General features: G+C 45.5%; 1 protein-coding gene across 3 annotated transcripts; it reads right to left on the bottom strand.

The window, feature by feature from the left end:
- Window positions 1-6101: 6101 nt before the first annotated feature.
- On the bottom strand, window positions 6102-22075 carry LOC140398147 (marginal zone B- and B1-cell-specific protein-like). Of its 3 annotated transcripts, none has more exons than XM_072486461.1 (5): window positions 21894-22075; window positions 16404-16794; window positions 13672-13793; window positions 10545-10649; window positions 6102-7321 (listed from the first exon to the last, which is right to left on the bottom strand). In XM_072486461.1, the coding sequence occupies exons 2-5, from the start codon at window positions 16626-16628 to the stop codon at window positions 7156-7158; spliced, it is 618 nt and encodes a 205-aa protein (XP_072342562.1). In that variant the 5' UTR covers window positions 16629-16794; window positions 21894-22075; the 3' UTR covers window positions 6102-7155. The 3 variants fall into 3 exon arrangements, with proteins under 3 accessions (XP_072342562.1, XP_072342564.1, XP_072342563.1); XM_072486463.1 differs by having other exon boundaries at window positions 16404-16743; XM_072486462.1 differs by lacking the exon at window positions 21894-22075 and adding an exon at window positions 20935-20953.
- Window positions 22076-25988: the final 3913 nt, after the last annotated feature.

The following is a 25988-nucleotide window of genomic DNA, read 5'->3' as shown; positions in this document are numbered from 1 at the left end:
ATGTACAGGTCAAATCGCTGCCTGAAGAGCTTCCAATTGGTACCTAGGTTCCCCGCGACTTGCAACGGCTGCGGTTTGTCGGTGCGGTCCATGTCCAGAATGGCAGGTTAGTTGGCAGGTATCGATCCACTCCTGTACCATGTGGTGTTGGGTGTTCTGACACACAGATGAGCCAACACGGTTGTATATGGTACAACGCTATTTTATTTAAACTTACTATGTACAGTTTTGTCTTGACACTCTGCACGTGGGGATTCCCTGTTTGTGATTTTGTAACAGCTCTTCTCCGTGTCTTTGTCCCCAGACCTACTGACTACCAGGTGTCGTGCTCGTGCTTTTTATGTGGTTGGTGTTCTTGTGTGTGATTGGTTGTGGTGTTGTGTGCTCTGATTTGCCTGTTGGTGTGTCCATCATGATGTGTGTGTTTGAATATCATGACAATCTCCACTTTTCTCTCCCATTGCCCTCCTTCTCCGGTGCCTCTTTCCCGCTGCCAAGCTTGTTCTCTGTCCAAGTCGTTGGCCCTTACAAATTCATTGGCCTCTGCCAGGGTGTTATAGTGTTCCTTCCCCTGGTATGTGACCCAGAGTCTGGACGGTTCCAGCATGCCAAATCATACCCCACTTTTGTAGACCGCCGATTTCGCCCTATTGAATTCGGCCCTCTTCTTAGCAAGGTCCGCCCCAATGTTCTGGTAGACCTGGATTCTATGTCCTTCCCAGGAGCTCAACTTTGTCTGCCGGGCCCAGGCCAGGATCTTCTCCTGGTCCTGGTACCAGTGCAGCATAGCGATAATCACTCTCGGCTGTTCCCTGCTTTGGGCTTCGTACAGAGCGACCCGTGTACCCTGGGGGGTTGGGGAAGCTGTCCCTCCGACCAGGTTACCCAGCATTTGGGCGATATAGTCCATTAGGTCCCTGCCCTCAATTCTCTCCGGCAGACCCACAATCCTGATATTTTGCTGCCGAGATCTGTTCACTTGGTCCTTGACCATCCCCTTCAGGTTCCCCTGGCCCACCACCAACCTTTTCACCTCTGCCTCCAGATCTACGATCCTGTTGTTCTGGTCCGACGAGGCCTTTTCGAGGTCCAGGATCGTTCTGTCCTGTGCCTCCACTTTCTTACCCAAGCCATCTATCGTGCACTGGTGGGAGGCCCTTGCCTCCGTCACCACCTCCTTCACTGCAACCTGGAACTCTGTTTGGATCGCTTCCCTCATGGCGGCACGTTCTTCCCTTAAGAAGGTTTTCCACCCATCCCCTCGTGGGGAGGGAAGAGGTTGTCGTCTGCTTCGGTGCCTCTGCTCGGGTCGCCGGCCTACCCCGTTCTTGGGCAGCCGGGCTTTCACCTCGCCTCGTGGATCCACGTTCTGTCCGCCCGCTGGTCTTGCCCTTTTATCATCGAAGTTACAGTGCAGAAGGAGGCCGTTCGGCCCATCGAGTCTGAACCGGCCCTTGGAAAGAGCACCCTACTTAAGCCCACATCTCCACCCTATCCCCGTAACCCAGTAACCCCACCTAACCTAAGGGCAATTTAGCATAGTCAATCCACCTAACCTGCACATCTTTGGACTGTGGGAGGAAATGCTGGTGGTGAAAGAATTATTTTAAAATTGAGATGACTTCATGCATCTTGCTCATTGAAATTATGACTTTTCCAAGTAACGCAGGTCAAATCAACTTGGAATGCCCCTTCTTGCTGTTACTATTCCATCATCACTTTTTACATGGTCAAACTATCGGCAACAAATTCTGCATGGCAATGTATAAGAAAAGGCTTCCAGCTACAACGATCATGTATTAGCCATTATTTGAAGAATTGCAGAATTATGTTTTAAATGGTCCCATTAAAATGTTAGACTTGGGAATGTCACAAACACGTGAGGAATTTGAATAGCAATACTGCAAATAAGAAATAAGACAGAACTGTTTCCAATGTCAGATGGACAGAGGGCACATTTTGTGAGGGCCACGAAGAATCCAGCACGAGTTTCAAGGATACAAAGAAATAACATTTATTTACAATAACATATATATATACACAACAGCAGCAACCTCACTTGCTGCTTACTCCTTCCTGCTGGTTCCGAACTGGCCAGCTTTATTTATACAGGGAGTCTGCTAATGATTTCTCCGCCCCCTCATTGGGGAAGCTCATACTCCCACAGAATTGTGGGATTGTCATTAGTCCCCAGCCAATGGTAAGCAGGCAGGTTATAACAGCACAGAACACAGATAATTGGCAAAAGAAACAGGCAACACGAGAGAATCATCTTTCAAGCTGTAAGTCATTGTGATCTGGAGCATGCTGCACAGACGGGCAGTGGAAGCGATTCAATAATAACTTCTAAAGTGGGCTCCAAAGAACAGGAAGCAGGACTACTTCAAAGAGATGACATGTGCATGATAGGCTGAATGGCCTCCTTCTGTGATTTACGATTCCATGATTCAATAGTAATTTCAAAGGTTACGTACTGAAAGCGTGCACATGCCTCTCAATCGTTCCCAGTGAAACTCACCTGCGATTATTCCACCGTACAAATTCAACTATTTCATGTACGTATAAAGCATGAAAAATGTGTTAAGAGTCCAAGCAGGAACAAACACAAGCAAGCTAATTAGAGGAAATTCAAGCCCACAAGGATTTTTTTTTAGCGAAGGGGGAATTTAAATAAAAGGGTGGCTTGTAATTTTTTTAATACTATTCCCAAGAAATAGGAACAAGTTGAGGTGAGGGGAACTCATTTCTACTTTTATTGAGGTGCACTGGTTTTTCGACAAGGTCTCACACAGCAGATTAATATCTAAAGTTAAAGAGCATGGGATTGCGGGTAGTGTCTTGAGATGGATAGAAAACTGGGTAGCAGTCAGGAAGCAAAAAGTTGGAATAAATGGGTTACACAGATACACAGACGAGAGGAGCAGGCCCTTCGAGCCTGCTCCACCATTCATCACGATCATGGCTGATCATCCAACTCAATAGCCTAATCCTGCTTTCTCCCCATAGCCTTTGATCCCATTCTCCCCAAGTGCTACATCTAGCCGCCTCTTGAATATATTCAAGTTTTAGCATCAACTACTTCCTGTGGTAATGAATTCCACAGGCTCATTTTGTGAGGAAATGTCTCCTGGGGCGAAATTCTCCCGAAACGGCGCGATGTCCACCGACTGGTGCCCAAAACGGCGCCAATCAGACGGGCATCGCGCCGCCCCAAAGGTGCGGAATGCTCCGCATCTTTGGGGGCCGAGCCCCAACATTGAGGGGCTAGGCCGACGCCGGAGGAATTTCCGTCCCGCCAGCTGGCGGAAACGGCCTTTGTTGCCCCGCCAGCTGGCGCGGAAATGACATCCTCGGGCGGCGCACGCGCGGGAGCGTCAGCGGCCGCTGACAGATTGCCACGCATGCGCAGTGGAGGGAGTCTCTTCCGCCTCCGCCATGGTGGAGACCGTGGCGGAGGCGGAAGGGAAAGAGTGCCCCCACGGCACAGGCCTGCCCGCGGATCGGTGGGCCCCGATCGCGGGCCAGGCCACCGTGGGGGCACCCCCCGGGGCCAGATCGCCCCGCGCCCCCCCCCAGGACCCCGGAGCCCGCCCACGCCGCCTTGTCCCGCCGTTCAAAAGGTGGTTTAATCCACGCCGGCGGGACAGGCAATTTATCGGCCCATCCTGGATCCATTTCTGGTATCTTATCTGTGCCCTCATTTGTGAAGACAGAACCAAACTTGTATTTAGTTGCTCAGCCACTTATTTGTCCCCCATTATAAATTCCCCTGTTTCTGACTGTAAGGGACCATTTGTCTTCACCAATCTTTTTTTCTTCACTTAGCTAGGGAAACTTCTGCAATCAGTTTGTATGTTCCTTGCAAGCTTCGTCTTGTACTCTATTTTCCCCTTCTTAATCAAGTCCTTGGTCCTTCTTTGCTGTGAAGCGTGGGAATGTTCAATGGAAAAATGCAGAGTGAGATTTACTCTGTACCTAATTCATGATGTATCTGCTCTCAAATATTTGATGAGACAGTGCAAAAGGTTCTGATGAAATGTTATCGATGTGAAACATTAACCAGAGGTGCTGCTGAGTTTTTGCTGCATGTTTTGTTCTTATTTCATATTTCCAACATCCACAGTATTTTGCTTTTGTATTGGTGTTCAATTCACTGCCACTTCTCTTCCAGGAATGCCTACCTCAAAAAAGTTCCGTTCTTCTCTCTGATGGGATTTCCATTTGTCACTTCGACTTCATTCCCCATCTTTGCTTTCTTTTGCATGTTTGATCAGATACCTAAAAGAAAGCCTGCTTTCCCAACCACACCAGCAGCATCTGTCTCTGGCTTCATGGTATTCCTCATGGGTTCCAACTTAAATTCCAGCCTTATTGTTATGATCAAACATCTCCAAGACATGCAGGACTCCCTGATCAACAGTTCTGAGGACAGATCATCAACTTGAGATGTTAATTCTGTTTCTCGCCACAAGTGTTGTCTGATCTGCTGAGGCTTTACAAGCTTTCTTGTTCTTATTATAGAGGGAAGGTTACAAAGACTGGAGAGAAAGTCCTGTAAAGGGACGAGTTTAGAGGCGCTGGTGACGGCGCCGCTACCGTTCTCGCCAAAAATGTTTACCACGAACCCGGTGGTGGCGGCAACATTGAATATCTGGGGACAGTGGAGGTGACAGAGAGGGGTGCGGGGAGCCCTGGTGGGGTCCCCAATTAGGAACAACCATAGGTTCACCCCAGGAAGAATGGATGGAGGATTTCAGAGCTGGCACCAGTTGGGAATTAGGAGGGTGGGAGATTTATTTATAGATGGGACTTTTGCGAGCTTGGGAGCATTGGAGGAAAAGTATAAGTTGCCCCGGGGAAACTTCCTGAGATATATGCAGGTGAGGGCGTTTACTAGACAACAGGTGAGGGAATTTCCGCTGCTCCCGACACAGGGGACTCAGGACAGAGTGCTTTCAGGGGTGTGGGTCGGAGAGGGCAAGGTGTCAGAGATTTACCGAGAGATGAGGGAAGAGGGGGAGGAGTCGGTGGGCGAACTAAAAGGAAAGTGGGAAGAACTAGGGGAGGAGATAGAGGAGGGTATGTGGGCTGATGCCCTAAGCAGGGTAAATTCCTCTTCCTCATGCGCCAGGCTTAGCCTGATTCAATTTAAGGTGCTACATAGAGCACACATAACGGGAGCAAGATTGAGCAGGTTCTTTGGAGTGGAGGGCAAATGTGGGAGGTGTGGCGGGAGCCCGGCAAACTACGCACATATGTTTTGGGCGTGCCCGGCACTGGAAGGGTATTGGAAGGGAGTGACGGGAGTGATTTCGCGGGTGGTGAAGGCCCGGGTCAAACCAGGCTGGGGGTTAGCTCTATTTGGAGTTGCAGAAGAGCCGGGAGTGCAGGAGGCGAAAGAGGCCGACGTTGTGGCCTTTGCGTCCCTAGTAGCCCGGCGCAGGATCCTACTCATGTGGAAGGAGGCGAAACCCCCCCGGACTGGAGGCCTGGGTAAACGATATGGCGGGGTTCATTAAACTGGAGCAGATAAAGTTTGCCCTGAGAGGATCGGCTCAAGGGTTCACCAGGCGGTGGCAGCCATTTCTCGACTACCTAGGGGAACGTTAGAGGGAAGACAGATGACCAGCAGCAGCAACCCAGGGGGGAGGGGGTTTAGTTTAGTTCATGTCAAAAGATTATGGGGTTTAGTTATTTGTGTATTGTTAAACATTTCTTTACTGTTACGTTTGCTTTGTAAGAGGGAAAAAATTGTTGTTTGGAAAAAATTTTCAATAAAATATATATTTTTTTAAAAATAGAGGGGTTACTCTTTATCGAACCATGTGATGTAGCTGCCTTGGGAAAATTAATGGGACAGAATAGAGGGAGCTTCACTCTCTATTTAACCTGTGATATACCAGCCCTGGGAGGGGCTGAGTTTGATGTTGATACTGAATGTCAAAAATGGAAATTTCTCACAATAATGAGCACCATGATTTGTTGCCTTCCAAACTGGTGCTCCACAAATTTGATAATTAACACTTTGTTAATTATGATATAGTAACTAAAAGTATTAACCAAATCTCATTGGCGGAATTTTAAAAAAATCAACACATGCCTTAAAAATGCAAACCTTTATTTTTCTTAACCATACTACTAAACTTGAGACTAAACAAGATAAATGCCAGAAACATGCTCGCAGTATCTCTTGTGGGTGATTCCTTCTAATCATCTCAAAGGTATTTTAATCTGAATTCCAAATTTCAGACACATGCATATCTGACTTGAGATCGCTGAATAATATCAGCTCATGTGTGAATCAAAGTGTATTTAGTGAATTGTGAAAATTTGGTCTCAAATATAACTTTAAATATAATTAACATCTGTATTCTGACCTGACTTTGGCACTGTACACTAAAAAATAAAGCTAGGTTGTAAAACATCCGTCCTTCCCCTCAATGGGTCAGTTTGTGCAATCGAGGTGCAACTGAGCAATAGGGCCAGAAGATCCTCGGCCTTGATGGTCAATGCCTGTTTTGCACTGATTCTAACTGAAGTGGCCGTAGAGATGTTACCACTTGGTGGCCCTGGCTGAGGAAGGAGGTGATTAGAAAACAGAAGTTTGTCACAGGAGGTTTGGAAACTCAGAATCTGAAAACTCACAGCAACATTGGGTCACTTTCCAAATAAAACACTTGCCTCCAGCAGTAATAAATAGAGCACTAAACAGCAATTGTGAGTTGAACATCAATGTAAATAGTTACTTTTTTTTTTGCTTTTTGGTCAATACAAGTGATTGCCTGTATTAAAAGTAAGCCTTTTAAGTGGTGGGGGCTGTGCATTAATGGGCGCAATTGGTTTCTGGTCAAGTAATTACATGGAATATCATGAAACTTCAGTATCACAATTTATGAGGTTGCAAAAGCATGACTACTGACCAGCATTTTAAATAACATTTAATTAATGAATTAATCCATTATGTGGAATTTCAATGACAAAAATGCACATCAGGAATTTGGGTGTGGGATGTGCCTGATTCCTCCTTTTAAGTTCAGTAATTTGAATGATTTAAAAAATCATTAGCTGGCTCTTTCCTCACCCATAAACATCGACCCTCATTCTTGCCCAAATTCCTAATGCGCACTTGTCATCTGAACAGCCGTTGCAAAATGCTTATATTTCATCTTTAACTGTTGTTTGGAATCTTTTCTGTTCTGTGCAAGCTCCATTTTTACCAAAGCAGATAAAATCTTCCAAATAATTCCGATTGTTCCTGTATTCATTGTAAATGTCCTCTTCTGTGAACTCTCCTAGGTACGCCTGGCACATTTTAAACAGCCTGCGGGGAGTTGCACAGAAACATTCACAATCTGAACAAGCAAAATAAAAAACAAGAAAAGAATCAACAAGTAACAGGGAAAAGAACAAATAATACTCGAAATAAGCATCTGAAAGGGAAAATGCCAAATATTACCTGTCTTTTCTATTTTCAAGTGCTCAGTGGTTGCTGCATGTTTTCAATTTATTTTTATGGACAGAAGAAACTTTGGGATTCTAATCTCCATCTGGCAGTTTCACTTCTATTCAGATACAAAAATATCCCTTTGTTGATATTTAGCTTCAATTGGTTTTCATGGTATTACCTTTTCGATGCATCATTATAATTACCTCAAAGCCAGATGTTTTACCCAATTTGAGTTTAGACAATCCAGCCAATCCCCTTCAGCCAGAAAGGGGTCAAGGACAATGCATCATTCAATCCTTCTTCCCTGTCCCAACAGTTGAGGGCGGCACAGTGGCGCAGTGGTTAGTACTGCTGCCTCACGGCGCTGAGGACCCGGGTTCGATCCCGCCCCGCGTCACTCTCCGTGTGGAATTTGCACATTCTTCCCATATCTGCGAGGGTCTCACCCCCCACAACCCAAAGATGTGCTGTGTAGGTGGATTGGCCACGCTAAATTGCCCCTTAATTGGAAAAAAAAAATTGGGTACTGTAAAAAAATTTAAAAGCTTAGCTCAGTCGCCTAGTAATTGCTGTGTGTGATCTTGTCATTGCTGTGTGTGTGATCTTGTCATTGCTGTGTGTGTGATCTTGTCATTGCTGTGTGTGTGATCTTGTCATTGCTGTGTGTGTGATCTTGTCATTGCTGTGTGTGTGATCTTGACATTGCTGTGTGTGTGATCTTGTCATTGCTGTGTGTGTGACCTTGTCATTGCTGTGTGTGACCTTGTCATTGCTGTGTGTGACCTTGTCATTGCTGTGTGTGTGACCTTGTCATTGCTGTGTGTGATCTTGTCATTGCTGTGTGTGACCTTGTCATTGCTGTGTGTGTGACCTTGTCATTGCTGTGTGTGTGACCTTGTCATTGCTGTGTGTGTGACCTTGTCATTGCTGTGTGTGTGATCGTGTCATTGCTGTGTGTGTGACCTTGTCATTGCTGTGTGTGTGACCTTGTCATTGCTGTGTGTGTGACCTTGTCATTGCTGTGTGTGTGATCTTGTCATTGCTGTGTGTGTGATCTTGTCATTGCTGTGTGTGTGATCTTGTCATTGCTGTGTGTGTGATCTTGTCAGTTGTGGATCAGTTGGTAGCATTCTCGCCTGTGTCAGTGATTTCGGCAACAAACTCAAGGCTGACACGGAGTTCAGAGGGATTGGTCTGGGTGTTTACAATAGGTACCCAGATGTTCGGGGAGGTTTTAATTTTCTCCCTTTTTTTAGACTAACTCCTGTGTAACCGTGCCAGAACCACCCAAAGTTTGCAATTCAAACCGCCTTTTTGGATGGTTCCCAGTGCGGGGTGATTGCCCGGAGAACGTTAGCACGTCTGGGAAATTTCCGAGAGGTACCCCCTCAAATCCAATGGGAGCTCCGAAGTTACGACATATTATATTGATGTTTGTGGGAACATGTTGTATGTAAATTGGCTGCATTTCCTACATTACAACAGTGGCTGCAATTTATTGGCTGTAAATGCCTCAGAGTGTGTGGTTTTGAAGGGCGCACATAAATTGCAAGACTTCCTTTTTTTCACTGCACAAAATTACTTCTGGTTTACATAACAGCCAATATATTATATGAAGCACTTTGAAACATTTCTGAGGGGTGTGGATAGTATCTTCCTCCACACACAATGGCATCATTAGAGACATTTTAAGGATGAGGTTTATGTTGATGATCATTAAGAAGACTGGAAATGTCTTTAAGTCTACAAATCTGCAACTGCTTTGAGTGAATATGCGTCAAAATAAGCGGCATCTTTAACCAAGTGACTCAGTCCCCAGAAGCAACATTTCACCTGGCTATTAACTTTCAAAATTTATTGTGGGGAAATTCGACAGAAACAATTATCCGACCAGCCCAGAAAACATTCCCCTGTAACATTTCAACTTATTCAAATAGAACTGTTAAACTGTAAAGCTGTTATACTTCAACAGTCTCTTAAAAGCGAAAACGTTAGTACTGTTCCATGTACAATGGGATGCAATGACTACTTGGAGTCATATCTGGTACAAAGGAAGATGGCGGTGGTTGTTGGAGCTCAATCATCTCAGCTCCAGGTCATCACTGCAGGAGTTCCTCAGGGTAGTGTCTTCGGCCCAACCATCTTCAGCTGCTTCATCAATGACCTTCCTTCCATCATAAGGTCAGAAGTGGTGATGTTTGCGGATGACTGCACAATGTTCAGCACCATTCACGGCTCCTCAGATCAGTGAAGCAGTCCATGTCCAAATGCAGCAAGATCTGGAAATATCCAGGCTTGGGTTGACAAGTGGCAAGTTACATTCACACCACACAAGTGCCAGGCAATGACCACCTCCTGCAAGAGAGGATCTAACCATCGTCCCTTGATATTCAATGGCATTACCATTGCTGAATCCCCCACAATCAACATCCTGAGGGTTATCATTGATCAGAAACTGAACTGGACTCGCCACATTAATACCTTGGCTACCAGGGCAGGTCAAAGGCTAGAAATCCTATGGCGAGTAACTCATCTCCCGACCCCCCGAAGTCTGTCCACCATCTACAAGGCACAAGTTATGAGTGTAATGGAATACTCTCCACTTGCCTGGATGAGTGCAGTCCCAACAACACTCAAGAAACTTGACACCATGCAGGACAAAGCAGCCTGCTTGATTGCTCTACCTTCCACAAACATTCAAACCTTCCACAGCACCAACGAACAGTGGAAGCCTTGTGTACCATCTACAAGATGCACTGCAGTAACTCACCAAGGTTCCTCAGGCAGCACCTTCCAAACCCATAACGACTACGATCTAGAAGGGCAAGAGCAGCAGATACCTGGCCACCTAGAGGTTCCCCTCCAAGTCACTCACCACCCCGACTTGGAAATATGTCGCCTTTCCTACACTGTCACTGGGACAAAATCTTGGAACTCCCTTCCTAACAGCATAGTGGTTATACCTACACTTGAAGGACTGCAGCAGTTCAAGAAGCCAACTCATCACCACCTTCTGAAGGGCAACCAGGGATGGGCAATAAATGCTGGCCTAACCGGTGATGCCAACATCCCGTAAATAAAAAGTTACTGCTTTTACCTTGCTGGCCATGGTCCGCTTGTCATCATTACTCCTGTAAAGTCTTCTGTTTCCAGTCCTGGGCCTGACAGGCGTTTAACACCATCCAACTGTATGACACCATGCCTGCAAAGTGCATCAAAAAGAACAAAATATCATTGATTCACGGGGCTTTATGGTCAAATAACAGTGAGATATATTCTTATCAGGTGTAGTACCCAAAATATCTAACTATACAGTAAAAGTCTTCTGGATAAACACTGAAACCTTGATAAATATGTAGGCTGTGTGCCTGATTTAATAATCCAGACACCACAGCACAAGGGATATCATAAGAAGCACAGTCTGAAGGTGCTCCAAGATATATTGAAGGATTTCATATGATATCATGGGTTAGATTCTCCGTTGTGAGTCCGCCCCGCTACCGCTGCTAGTGAGGACGAAGAATTTGGCCACGCTGTTCACTGGCGGGGGGATTCTCTACTCCTGCTGCATGTCAATGGGTTTTCCCATTGAAACTGCCCCACGTCACCGGGAAACCCACGGGCGGGTGTGTGCTGCCGTCGGATCCAGAGAATTCCGCCACCAGCGAACGATCGGAGAACCCCACCCCATAAACCACAAGAGATTTTTTAAAGTAAATACCGCCCATCTCGCTTTTCTCTTTTTATTCTGACTTTTAGTGGGACAGAGTTTCATAGTGCCCTATTACCCCAGAGTTTCATAGTGCCCTATGGCACCTCACTCAAATTACGATTTTTCACATATCAGGGAGAAACTGGACTATTGCAAGCTCCTTGATCAGGGGAGGAATGAACATTGGGCTGGGGGTTGGGAGGGGGAAGGACGATGAGAAACAAGGCGCTCAATTACTTTGCCAGGACCACAGGGTTCACAACCCAAAACTGGGAATACTTTCTTGGTCTTGGTTCTGACCATATATGTCTCTGGTTTGCCATTTGAGTGCCAGTTGAAAGTGCTATTTGTTCTCATCCATGTGATGAAGCCATCAAATGTTTGGCATCCAACTATCTTTGCTTATTATCATCGTGTACCCGTGGCACTGGAAACCAAATCCATACCACTGTCTGCACCCTGTTAATTTGAAGTGTTCAATAATTAAAGTATGTCTCAATGTGGAAAATAACTGCAGTATTGCCATGCTGTAGGGAATTCTAGAAATGCTCTTCAGATAAGAGGCAAGTAACCTTAATCAAATTTTTAAAAAGAAATTGTATTCTGCCCTCATAGTTTCTTGGAAATGGAACTAAAAATAATTTCTTTGCAAAATTTAAAAACCTGAATAAAGATAGTGAGGCACGGCTGCCTCGTGGCGCTGAGGACCCAGATTCGATCCCGGCCCTGGGTCACTGTCCATGTAGAGTTTGCACATTCTCCCCAGGTTTGTGTGGGTCTCACCGCCACACCCAAAGATTTGCAGACTAGGTGGATTGGCAATGCTAAATTACCCCTTAATTGGAAAAAAAAAAATTGGGTATTCTAAATTTATTTTAAAAAATGTTTTTGTAATTTAAAAAAAATCTTATCTTATCGCTTCTCGGCCTTTTGGCTAAGATGAGCATGAGGTCAGGTGTAATGCCTGGATCTGGTATGTCTCTCTTGTGGGGAAAATGAATTGGATTCAATTTGAATTGTTTTTTGGAGCAGGCAAGGGGCTGGATTAAGGGTTTGGCCCTGTCCACTCTGAGTTTTGGCTTTGTAACACTGATAAAGGAATAAAAAATATATATCTTGGGCGGGATTCTGCAGGAATCGGCGGGGCGGGCAACTCCGGCGGGAAGGAGGGGCGTCGGGCCGCCCCAAAGGTGCGGAATCCACTGCACCTTCAGGGGCTAGGCTGGCGTTGGATTGGTTTGCGCCAATCCGGCCGGCGGGGAAGGGGCTTGGCGCAACGCCAACCGGCGCCGAAGGGCCTCCGCCAGCCGGCACGAGTTGGCGCATGCGCGGGAGCGCCAGCATGTGCTGGCATCATCCAGCGCATGCGCAGGGGGGCTCTCCATCCCATCAGGATCCGTCTTCGGGCGATCAACGAGGCGAAAGCTACAACTTCTTCCTCCGCGCACCCCCCCCCGGCAACGTTCACACACATCTTTTACCCCTTCAAAGGGCCGGCTCATCCTCACCTTTGTAAGGTGCACTCTATATACCACCTTCAGCTGTATCAGCCCCAACCTCGCGCATGAGGTGGAGGCGTTCACTCTCCGGAGCACCTCAGACCAGAACCGCTCCTCTATACCCTCTCCCAACTCTTCCTCCCACTTTGCTTTGATCCCTTCCAGTGGTGCCTTCTCCTCTTCCAAAATAGCCCCGTAAACCACCAACACTACCCTCTTCTCGGGATGTATTCTGATACATAACACCACCTCCCTTTCTTTGCAATCCCCTCGAACTCAACAACCCTTTAAGATAACTGCGAGTTTCATTTCTTGTATTTTGAGCATCCCTGATTTCAATCACTTCACCATTGGCGGTCGTGCCTTCGGCTGCCTGGGTTAAAAGCTCTGGAATTTCCTTCCTAAACATCTCCACCTCTCTTCCCTCCTTTAAGATACTCCTTAAACCCTACCTCTTTGAACAAATCTGCACTAGTATGTCCTGTGAAGCACCTGTATTAAAGATGCTAAATAAATACAAGCTGCGTTAAGCCATTTGTCACTATCTATATAGTCACTTAGATGCCTGCCCGTAACTCACTCTCAGGTAACTGCAATTATTTAAATAAATATACAAGATTATGACAAAGTATAAAAATAATTCTATAATATAATTATTCATAATTGTTAATTTTTAAAAATGTAAATTTAGAGTGTCCAAATCTTTCTTTCCTAATTAAGGGGCATTTAGCATGGCCAATTCACCTAACCTGTACATCTTTTTGGGTTGTGGGGTGAGACCCACACAGACACGGGGAGAATGTGCAAACTCCACACGGACAGTGACTCGGAGCCATGATTGATCCCGGGTCCTCGGCGCCACGACACAATTGTTAAATTATGACGTGCAATCTCAGTTCAAAGGTTTTTTTTACATACTATTACTTACTATTTTATGCCATCCATATCACTATCTAGGAAGCAAAACAAGAGAATGTTTCATTTTGAGTAAAATTGAACTGACAGAAACTCACTTTTCCCAACTTTGGGAGCAGCACTTCTCCAAAGCATCAGTGTAATCGGATTCATTCAGAATGGTTTTCCCCTCTTTCACTGCAGAATTCTTTGATTCCCACTTTGAAAGATATTCCTGCATCTTCACAGTACAGGGCAAACAATAAATGAAAAATGAATTTAATAACGTGTCAATGATTTTAAAAGAGAAGTTAATCCAGCCAGTCCTTTCAATAATTATCATCCTGTATTCCGATATTTTTCTGCCTGCAATCCCTATCCTGTTGGAACAGTGATCCTTCACTTCTCACCCCCAGCCTCTTCATTAAGGGTATATGTTCCCTGTGGTTCTAAAACCCTACCACACCCATCATATTACCCTCAACTTTCAGCAAGCTTACGGATGAAAGTAACTGCCCCCACTGGTGTCGGGTAGTCTTCAATTCCCAGCTGGATAAAATAAGGATGAAATTTGTTGTTGTATTTTGTTCTAATGTTCTGTCTGACATCATCTATTAGGAAAAGGTGCTTCTTCGCCGCATACATTTAAAAAACGTGTCAGCAGAAATGCATTTTTAAGAATAAACCACTTTGACAGTAACCAGCAATTAACAAGTGCTTATTGATCTAATGGACGGAATTTAACAGAACAATTTCAAAGTTCATTTGTGGCGGGTTTTTCAGGGTGTTTCCCGTCGGCTGTGCTGCCGTGTTCCCCACCGCTATCCAATGACACTTTTTTGGCCCCTGGGAAGTTTCTCACTGGTTTAGCCCACACTTAGAATTTTTTCCAGCACTGAGGAGCTGAACTCAGAGATCGGGCCGCCATTTTGAAAGGGAGCCCCGATCTGTAAGTGAGCTGGTGGGTCCCCCACACACCCTACCTATGGGCATTGTCACCGCATTAACATGGGCACTACACCCCCCCCCCCCCCACAAGTGGCAACATCCTGCTATGGGGTCCCTGGGGGCACCTACAATTCAGGCCCCCCCACGTCCCTTACAGACCCTCCCCCCACCAGGACTCTCACCCATCACGCCCCCAACTTCCCAGAGGCCCATACACCTGCCATGCACCCCTCCCATCCCATCAAACCCCCCCTTCCAACCCCCTTGCATGGCCATGGACCCCTCGGACCCTGACCCTTGGCAGTGCAACCCTGGCACCTGGTAACCTTGCACTGCCACCATGGCAGTGATCCTGCCAGTTTGGCTGTGCCATCGGGCCCCCTTGGAAATGCCAGGGTGGTAGTGCCAAGGTGCCAGCTGGGCAGTAGACTTAAACCCAACTTAGCCGAGCATGATTTGGTCATGCTACTTTTGGTCAGGATTCCGATTCTGTCCCCTCGCAGGCCGTGATGCGTAAAGGCTGTCAGGAAGCCAATGGAGGCCTCTCCCGGGGTCTACCTTGGTTTCGCTCGAGTACATATTGGGCTGGTCGATCGCGCCCAATATGTCTCTTGTCTGAGAGCCATGAATTGGATTGAATCGTTTTTTGGAGGAAGCAAAGAGATGGATTAGGGGCTTGCCTTGTTCACTCTGCACATTGGCTTTGTAACCCTGAGAAAGGAATACATTTTTTAAAAAATTAACAAATACTTATTGTTGCAGTCATGCTAACGACACTTTGCGTCTTGCACTCATCGGACAGAAGCGCAAGAGTATTAATTGTAAAGGGAACAACAGTATATACTGCATGAGAAGAGAGTGCTGATTGGTTGATAAGTATCTGATGGATAGAGGCACTGCAATGGAGAATGCAGCACGGAACAGTTAACTGCCAAGCTTTTTAAAAAAATTCAAACCAAGCAGGCTGACTCTGATTCGTCAAGGTACTACACTCCAGAATGATCCAGAGAATCTCTGTCCCCCAAACCTGTTTAGGTGAAGCAGGCTCAATGCATGGATACGTTCTTTCTGTTTGCAAACTCAAGTTCTGCACTACCAAACGACTATAAAAGATACCACCCACGACAGTTAGAATACTTTTTGATTGATTGCACTTCGCTCCTAACATTACACATGATTTAAAAAAAAAACTAATTCAAATTTATCTGTAGGTTCTGTGGTGGGACAGTCCCGTCTTATCTCTGCCACTGAATCATCCATAACACTCTTCCTGTGTATGGTAGAGCACTCAAAATAAATGTGCCAGTTTCATTTATAGAAACACTTAAAATTTAGTGAAACAACAAATACTACCAAAAATAAAATTCACCGCTTTATAGATTTAATTGTCAATATCCCTGTTGCACACAAAGAAGTACCCTTTCCTGTGACTCTTCACCAACACAGATAGATATGGCTACAGTCCACTTTCTTCTGTGAAGCCTACTAAAAATAATTTAAATTTAGTGCCTTTCATGTCTTTAGAACATCACAAAGTTCTTCAAAGTCAAAGAAACACTCTGAAGCGTAGCCACCATTATAATGTAGCAATTTTCAATAATCCAATAATTCACGTTTTTAAAGCATATAAATGGTTAGTTTTGAGTTAAATGTTTTGTACTTTTCAATTACTAGATAATTTCAATTGTGTTTTGGAAACAACTTTAAATTAACAGATATAGAACATAAAGCTATTTGATGAATTTGGTTAAATTAAAAATGAAGGAAATGACGATATAAAAGTAGGTAATTATAGATCGAAGACTGAGATCCAGAAAAAAAGATCACTGTATCTCTTAGTGAGTGGGTACCAAAACATAGTTGTTTCCACACAGCAGCCAGTAATCACAAAGGGCAAACCTACCTGGTAAGAAATTGCTCTGCAGGAGTCACACTTCAAATAATCAGGCATGTGACTGGAATGAAACTCCTCGTCATTCAGGTTAGGTGATTTCATCTCAATTGTCCCTGATTCTTGAAATTGCCCTGAACTTTGAGAAGCATATTCTCCGGGCCTCCCCTTCTGCCCGACTCCACTGGCACCGTCGCACAGACATACAGTTAGAACTGCCGCAACAAGAAAATTCATGGTGCCCACTGCGATGGTTATTGGCGATGCCGTCAATCAGTTATTGAATGTACTGGAGCAAAGGCTGGCATTAAATATTTCAAATGCTGACGTGGTGTACTCAACTCTCCTTGTGCTGCACCAATCAGGAAATGAAAAACAAGCAGCTGGGTGATTTTAAAATGCACTGGAGGAGAAGAAAAATACTCTTTATAGAGGTGTCTTTTAATACATTAAACGAAACTTAAACCAATTCTTTCTTTTACCCCAAAAAATCGACATGATCAAAACGCAACTGATTCTGGATTAAATAATTATAGCTTTAAAGATTATTTGTATATCTCTGAGGATATTTGACAGTCTCAAGAACAGTCTTCTACTTCTCTATTTTTCTAGTCACCTTAACACATGCACTATCTCAGGCTTGGGAGGCAGCCGATGCCACCATCAATCCTAATCGGATCTGATCAATAGACGGTGATGTTTCTGTCACTCATCTTCCCTCCCTGCAGGTGAGAAACACCTGCAGCTGGATTCTCTGCTTTCGGGATTCTCAGTTTCGCCGGCAGCCCAAGGATTTCCCAACGGCGTGGGGCTGCCCACAATGGGAAACTCCATTGGCCGGCTGGAGAGACCGAGAATCCCTGAGAAATCTGGTGCGGCGGGACAGAGCATCCCGCCCCTGGTCTCCATTCAGTGTTTCTCCACAACTGAGACTCTTTTTGTTTCACGGCCGCTCGGCCCATCTGGGCCGGAGAATCAGCAGGCCAGCCGTGTAGAGCAGCCCGCGACCGACACCGCGCCAAACACGCCGATTCTCCACTCTGCGTCGGGGCGGCGTGGCCCGGTCGCGGGGATTCTCCGGCCCGGCCCAGGGCTGGGAGAATCCCGCCCAGAGAACCTGTAGCTAGTCTAAACACACACCAGCATCCCACCGTTGTCCTGTGTCATGCGTTTGTCTTCCAGTGCACTGCTCAATGCATGTGAAATGTTATGAACTCTGTAAAAGTTTCAGCTGAATGCAGAACCAGTAGTGATGCAAAAGATAATTATTCAAAGTAAATTTATTCTGCAGAATACTAATCAAGACCATAAGGTACAGTTATGGAGCCGATATTGGGTCAGTCCACACCAACAAAGCTCACCTGAATTAATGCAACCTAAAATAAAGTATATTGACCATACCGTGCAGGCCAATTTCAAAGAATGTCTAAAATGAAATAAAAATAAATGGAATTAGAAGTCTGATGCTGACCATGAAACTTATTGTCGAAAAAGCCCATTGGCTTCACTAATGCCCTTAGGTTAAGTAAATCTGCCATCCTTACTTGGTCTGGCCTATATGTTTACTCTTAAATGCCCTCTGAAATGCTACTCAGTTCAGGGGCAGTTAGGAATGGGCAATAAATGTTGGCCCAGCCAGTGATGCTCACATCCCATGAATGAATTTTTAAAGAAATGTATTGACCACACTCAAATCTCAAATTAGGACAAACCTTGGATCCAGGAAATCTGTACCACGTACGATCTTCTCTATTAAACAAACGGTAAAATCCAATAGATACTACCAGGACATACAGGGTGGGAATGCTCGTCTTCCCCGTGCTCCTTGCAGAGTACGAGCCCTCGCTCCCCTCCTGGGGAGGGGTATCTCAATTACCCAATCATATTTTACTTGTTGTGGACTCCCAGTGTCCTTACTAAACAAACCTTGATCACTTAGACTCCTGATGGAAACTCCTGCATAAATCCTCTCTGTTCCCAATGGAAAGAGTATCCGAGCTTAATAACATTGTACACTGCCTCATTTTAATTAATGTTCCCATTATTCTCAAGCAGCAGATACTTAATCGGAGCTTTGCCGCTCTGATTAAGGTTTATCCAAAATTGTACAGTGGCTCTTTCCAGCCCCATATAATTTGAAACAGGAAAAGCCAGTGTGTAAGAAATAAAAGTGCAAATATCAACTGAGTTATCTGACCTCTGTGGGAAAGTTTAGAGTGTCTTGCAGGATGCATGTGTATAATGAGCGCAGATTTCACTGTGTAAAAGGTAATTGTGTGAAATTCACCTGTCTCCATATCTTGATTATTCACCTCTAGCCTCCTGCACCCAGCCCCAGTAAGAAGTCTTACAACACCAGGTTAAAGTCCAACAGGTTTGTTTTGAATCACCAGCTTTTGGAGCACAGCTACTTCCTCCTTCCTGACCTGAGCTGGATGAACACAATTGTAGTGGTCAAGCTGCCAAAACCCTCCGTCTTGCATCTCCACATCCCAGCCCCAGTGGCACAGGAACCATCTGTCGCCTTTTGGTGACCAGAGTTTGAATGACACCCAACCATTTTCCAAACCATAAATTTGTCCAGCTAATTTCTAAAGCAATAACCAGCACAACATCCAACGCTTTTGTCGGCATTGTTTCACTGCCTGTACAACAATAATCTTTTAGGTTTCCAAGCTTCCTGAGGTTTATCCTGTTTAAAACTAACTAGTCCTGTTTTAAGCCCCATTCGAACAACCCGCATGCATTGCAACCCCGCCTTGCTGCATTTAAATAGGGTTGTCACCTGACTGACGATTGCTCGGCAATCTCTGTGTTAAATGGGTCATGTAATTTAAGAAGAGAGTTTGAGTTTTAGAGTTTCATTCTCATTTCCAGGTGGCTTTCTGGCCTCAGGTTATGTCAAAAGCCCCCAAATTACCAAATTCACTCTGGAGACTCCGATTTTTTCTGAGTTGAGGTCTGAGTTTTGCCACCTTTTTGAAATCTTTTGCATGTGTAGATTTGGATGAGCATTCAACTTCCTATCCAGCTCTGCTTGTAGTCAGCTTCACATCAGTTATTTTCAGTCACGTATCTATCTTTAGTTTGTTTCTCTAATTTCTACATGTGTTTTGTAGAGAGTATTTTGATATAGGGCCTGCATGGGGAGAGAGAGCTCTGTGCACCATTCTCCATTTAGACGGCAGAAGTTGTTAGGTAGCTACACTGATAACAGATTCACTTGAAATATATTGCAGTGTTAATTTAAGCCAACTTGTGACAATAAAGATTATTAAATTAATGATCAATAATTGATTACACCCAAATCTTTTCTCACTCCTGGCAATAAATAGATACCCCTGGTCCCTCGTAACCCTGTATAATGCATAACAGCTTACATTTATATACTTTAAAATTAATCTATCAGATAAAGAATTAAAGACAAAGATGGTGAGTCAACCTGAGTTAGTACCTCTTCTACCACTAGTGCTGTAGTTAAACATCCAACTAAATTATGATTGCCCGTGGTTTGACTGTGCCCCCGAGTAGATTGTCCCTAACATTTGTCACGCTATATAAATTCAAATTTATTTTCAATTCATTTAAATTTATGTTTTATATTTTTATCACTCTGGCCACCAAATAAACCACAGTAATAGCCTAACATGACTTTAAAAGTTCTAACAAAGCTGTGTTATGGGCCAGGGTTTAGAGAACCCCAAAATGTATCATGGAGTTCACCTGACCCACAACCTTTAATAGATTGTGGTATGGGGAGCACACGGCCCACTCTACAGGTATCGAAAAGTATTTTTTAAAAGCAAAACAATGTTTATTCTATGAACTCAAGTCAACCTTTTTAAAACATACAGTGAACATCTTAGCAACCATTAATTCAAATACAACCCCCAAAGAATACAACACTAAGTAATCCTTTAAGCTTTCCTTTTAACATCCATAAGACTTAAAACACCTTTTACCAGAATCACGTTAGGTTTACATTCACTCCTGAGAAAACTTATAATTCTGAATTCACCAAATGATCAAGAAATATTATTTTCATGGCAGAGAGATCAACAGTACACCTGTCTGTCTGGCTCCATCACTGAAAACAAAACTAAAACACACCCTGCAGCAAACAGCCTAAAACGAAAGTAAAAAGCTGACACAGCCCAGCTCCACCCACTCTCTGTCATCACTGCAGTAGTAAACACCCATTTCTTAAAGGTACTCTCACTACAGATATTTATATACACACCCATTTATAAATACCCATTTCTTAAAGGTACTCTCACATGACAGCTGACATTGGTCATAAAGCATTAAAAGAACTGTGAAACACACCAGGGGAGCTAAAAGCCTGTTGTTTGAGGTGGATAAAATATGGGAGGGAGCAGTCAGAACAAGTTTTCATCACATTCACATTTGATATAAATTGAGATGTGCCCTAGTGTTGAAAAAATGTGCCTCACAATGGAACTGATCCATGTAAAATAGGATTTTAGATTCAATCGCCAATGCTGAGTGAGCTGACCCTTGTTGGATGGGCACCATGACTCACCTCAAGGGGGGAGGTGGGGTGGCGGAATCAGCCAAGCTGCGCACCCTAGATCCCTTCCAATACCTCCTACCGGAAAGGTGCATCTGTGAATGTCATGGAAAGAACGCAAGCAGGCTGAGATGCCAATTTGGTTGTCATAAAGCCTGTCAATTCAGTATCTGGTCTGAAAGATAAAGTTGGCCCCTTGAGGTATAGAGGGTGACAAACATCCATTGGTCACCACAGCAAGGCAACATGAATATAAACAAGAGTTTAGGCCACACTTGGAGTATAGTGTTCAATTCTGGTCGCCACACTACCAGAAGGATGTGGAGGCTTTAGAGGGTGCAGAAGAGATTTAGCAGAATGTTGCCTGGTATGGAGGGCATTAGCTATGAGGAGCGGTTGAATAAACTCGGTTTGTTCTCACTGGAACGACGGAGGTTGAGGGGCGACCTGATAAGAGACCTGACTGAGGGGTAACGTTGACCAAGACACTGGGGAGACCTCCCATTGTTTTTCAAAGCCTGGGGAAACATCCCAAAGCTCTTCAAATGAGCAATTGTTGAACAAACGTAGACACCGAGCCACATTAGGACAGCTGAGCAAAAGCTCGGCTGAAAGGAATCGAGGATGGTAGAGAGATAGAGAGCCGTCCAGCGATTAGGGCCCAGGCGGCTGAAGTCACGGCCAACCAACAGTGGAGCAATCCTAAAGGAGGACGCAGAAGAGGCCAGAATTGAAGGCGCGCCACGACCTTAAGATGGTTGAGGGGCTGGTGGCGATTGTAGGGAGGGGGAAGGGGCGAGCCCATGGACGGCCAGTGGCAAACGTCTCGGCAAATTGGAGAGTGGGGCCCGGGGACCAGATTCCGTGTGGTGGACACACATGGCGGCCATGCCGAACCCGTCAGTCCTACACACACACACACACACAGGCAGAACCACAGCACAGTCCACACAACCTGGGGGACATCTTACTTCAAGATTGTAATATAAAAATCCCCAAAACGGCTTTCAGACTTGGTTTTTAAATGGGTTCCCGGTTGAGATGTGGCCCATAAAGTGCATTCGGGCTCTGCCCAGGTGGGAGGGTTTGGTTGTTGTTCCTGGGCCTCGTGTTGCGCTGAATCGGACGCGCTTCTCACCGCCGCCGACTAGGCCTCTCCTGCGCCCGCCTTCCCGCCCCCTGACCCCGCCATTGGCCAGAACCAGCCCCGCGTCATGCCGCCCGCCCCGCCGCCAATCAGAGCACGCCCCGCCCCCCCAATGGCGCCCCTATTGGTCCAGAGCTGAGGGCCGGGCGGAGATTGACGTTACCTCGGGCCAATCAGCGGGGGGGGGGGGCTGCCGCGGATAGACGTTGCGACCGGCCAATCAGGTCGGCCCGCGGAGCCACGTGACGTGGCCGGCTTTCTATAACTGCCAGCGCACGCGGGCCAGATGTGGGCCTGACAGAGATGTCCAGAAGTAAAGGGATCTCACCCAGTTCTTTAGATGCAGCTTCAATGCATCCTTCTCTGCAGCCTCCGCGCCCACAATATTGTAATTTTTCTGACTCCAGACCATCTGATGCACAATCAGGATTGCCAACTGTAGTTGGGCATGTTAATATGGAACATACAAGAAGTCCATTCGGCCCATCGAGTCTGCACCGACCCACTTAAGCCCTCACTTCAATCCTATCCCCGTAACCTAATAACCCATCCTAACCATTTTGGACACTAAGGGCAATTTATCGTGGCCAATCCACCTAACTTGCACGTCTTTGGACTGGGAAGAAACCGGAGGAAACCCACACAGACACGGGGAGAACGTGCAGACTCCACACAGACAGTGACCCAGCAGGGAATCGAACCTGGGACCCGGGCGCTGTGAAGCACAGTGCTAGCCACGTGTGCTACCGTGCTGCCCAAAATAAGGATGGCAGGCTTCCTTCTCTTAAGGGCATTAGTTGGGGTTTTTATGACAATTGATTGTATACATCGCTGATTAAATTCAATTAATAAAACCTAAGATTATAAATTGCATCAGGTGTCATGGTGGGATTTGAACCCCATGCCCTGATTTGCCTGGCCCTCTGGGTTCCTAGCCCAGTAACATTGCCACTGCACCACCATCTCCCCCATGTTGTTGGAGGTTTCCATTGTACGACCTCCGGCTCAGGGTTTTGAATCCTGGTTAAGGGTATCCCTCGATCTCCTGCCGCCCTCCCCCATTGACCGCCCAACACCAACCTTTGAGGCATCACACTTTCACACCTCAGCCCAAATCAAGCAGATCGCTTCCTCACCCAAATAGATGATTTGCCGCTTTATAATAATTTTTTTTCTTTTTTAAATTTAGAGTACCCAATTTATTTTATTTTTTTAATTAAGGGGCAATTTAGCATGGCCAAACTACCTACCCTGCACATCTTTTGGGTTGTGAGGGCGAAACCCACGCCGACACGGGGAAAATGTGCAAACTCCACACAGACAGTGACTCAGAGCCGGGATCGAATCTGGGACGTCGGTGCCGTGAGGCAGCAGGGCTAACCCACTGCTCCACCGTGCTGCCCTACTGCTTTATAATAATAATAGTCTTTATTGTCACAGGTAGGTTTACAATAACGCTGCAATGAAGTTACTGTGAAAATCCCCTCGTCGCCATGCACCGGTGCCTGTTCGGGTACACAGAGGGAGAATTCAGAATGTCCAATTCAGCTAACAGCACATCTTTGAACTGTGGGAGGAAACCGGAGCACCCGGAGGAAACCCACGCAGACACGGGGACAACGTGCAGACTCCCCGCACAGACAGTGACCCAAGCCGGGAATCGAACCTGGGACCCGGGCGCTGTGAAGCACCAGTGCTACCCACTGTGCTACCGTCTACTCAATTGGCTTAGAGCAGAGAAGGCTGGGTGGGGTGGGCTGGGTGGGAGGGTGGAGGTGGAACCTGATCGAGGTGTACAAAATGATGAGGGACAAAGACAGGCAAGATAGGAAGGGACCTTTCCTCTTAGGAGAGGGATTAATAAGCAGGAGACATAGATTTAAGGCAAGAGGCAGGTGATTTAGAGAGAATTTGAGGGGAACCTTTTTCACCCAGAGTGTGGTGGGAATCTGGAACTCGCTGCCTAAAAGAGTGGTAATGGCGGGAATCCCCATAACATTCAAAAAGCATTTAGATGAGTGCTTTGAAATGTTTACTGCTGTCAAGACCTGCTTGCAGCAGAATCCATCACATTATCTTAATTCCTGAAAGTTCCAAGTCAGCCCTGGGGTGTTGACAATCCTGTGTACAGAGCCATCCAAACCACGCTGTTTCACATGTGATGCATTGTTTGGAATTGCCTGGATTGTTGTTCAGCTGACAAAAATGGCAGCCATTTTGATCCCAGGAAAATTCCATAATTGGAAGTCACCATTTACTCAGACATAAACTGATATATTCCACTCAGATTTATCTGTTTCTGTTCCGATGACAAATTACATAGCTGAAATGTCAGTTCTGTTTCTCTCTCCCTAGCTGCCTCCTGACCTACCGAGCATTTCCACTATTTTCTGTTTATATTTCAGTATTTTTCTTCTGTGACCCTGTGTATACATGAGGGAATAGCAGATGTTGTTCTATGATACCCCCAATGTGAAGATCTGAGTTTGGTTGGAAGGCAGAGAGTGCAGGAGCCAAAGAATGCCGGAGCTAAACAAAACAATAGTTTGGCCCGAGCTGGAGTGTCGTGTTCAATTCTGGGCACTACACTTTAGGAAGGATTTCAAGGTTTTGGAGAGGGTACAGAGGAGGTTTACTAGAATGGTTCTGGGCAATGTTCCCTCTTATTTTCTTCTTGGAGTATACGTGCAATTTGCTTAAGTGCATGGCCCCTGTACAATTTTTTTGTGTGGCCACACATGCGTGGGAATTCAATGTGTGTGTGGTTCCGCAGCGATTTTGAGGGTGTTGTGTGGCTGTGCAGCTGAGAGGGAGCTGAGATGAGAGATTACAATAACTTGCAGAGACTGTAGAATTTGGGATTGTTCTCCTTAGAGTGGAGAATGTTAACAGGAGGTTTCAATGTGGGTGTGGATCAGGGACCCCGTTGCACCTGGCATAGATCCAGGCGCAACAGGTGAATCGCGCGAGACCCCCAAATTGGGCTCCACGCTGGGCAGATTGTAAATCACCCGACTTGCTCCACCCGGCGTGATCTGGATCTCACCCTCGGCTGGGGAGATTCAGAACTGTATATTTGAATGAGCCTAATAGTGCTGGTTAAGGACACTGCAGCCGCTGAGAATCAGCCGCCAAACCCCATCGAAAAGCGGACTTAGTTTGAAGTCTGCTGAACCGTGCCCTGTGATTTTCTACAAAACATGAAGAGTTTAGTTAAAATAAATTAGGAGAAACTTTTCCAACGGATGAAGTGTCAATAACCAAAGTACAGATTTAAGTGATTGGCATGTGAATCCATAGGGCATTATCCTCAGTTACTGAAGCAGTCCATATCCATGTGCAGCAAGAAATGGACAACGTTCAGGCTTGGGCTGATAAGGGCAAGCTACATTGGCGCCACTCAAGTGCCAGGCAATGACCATCTCCAACTAGAGAGAATCCAACCATCGCCCCTTGACATTCAATGACGTTACCATCACTATCAACTTTCTAAGAGTTTACGAGGTACAGAACTGGACCTACCATATAAATACAGAACACTGAGGTATCTGATTAATATTTTTGACACATATTACCCACAAATTATAATAACCGTGAGATGCCCAGTCCTGGCAGTTACTCACAAGAAGGTGTGTCCAGAAATGCTTTCTTGTCTGTACCTCTAATTTGGGTAAGTTGTTTGAAACCAGACTAGGTCAAGAACCAATATGCTGTACATTTTATATTCTTCTCAGCATCTTGCAAACATGACGATAATTTGATAACATGTTCTGGTCATTTTTAATTAATAGGTAACACATTAATCCATTGAGTCATTTTGCAAACTATATAATTCTTTGAAGTGAGTCTGTGATAGCATCAGCGTTCTTTGCACAGCCTTTACCTTATATCATCATTTCTGATATATTTTCTATTAGTC

The sequence above is a fragment of the Scyliorhinus torazame genome, chromosome 21 (assembly GCF_047496885.1).
Source record: "Scyliorhinus torazame isolate Kashiwa2021f chromosome 21, sScyTor2.1, whole genome shotgun sequence".
Lineage (NCBI taxonomy): Eukaryota > Metazoa > Chordata > Chondrichthyes > Carcharhiniformes > Scyliorhinidae > Scyliorhinus > Scyliorhinus torazame.
Note: the sequence above shows the minus strand (reverse complement) of the source record. Positions and strands in the feature narration are given on the sequence as shown.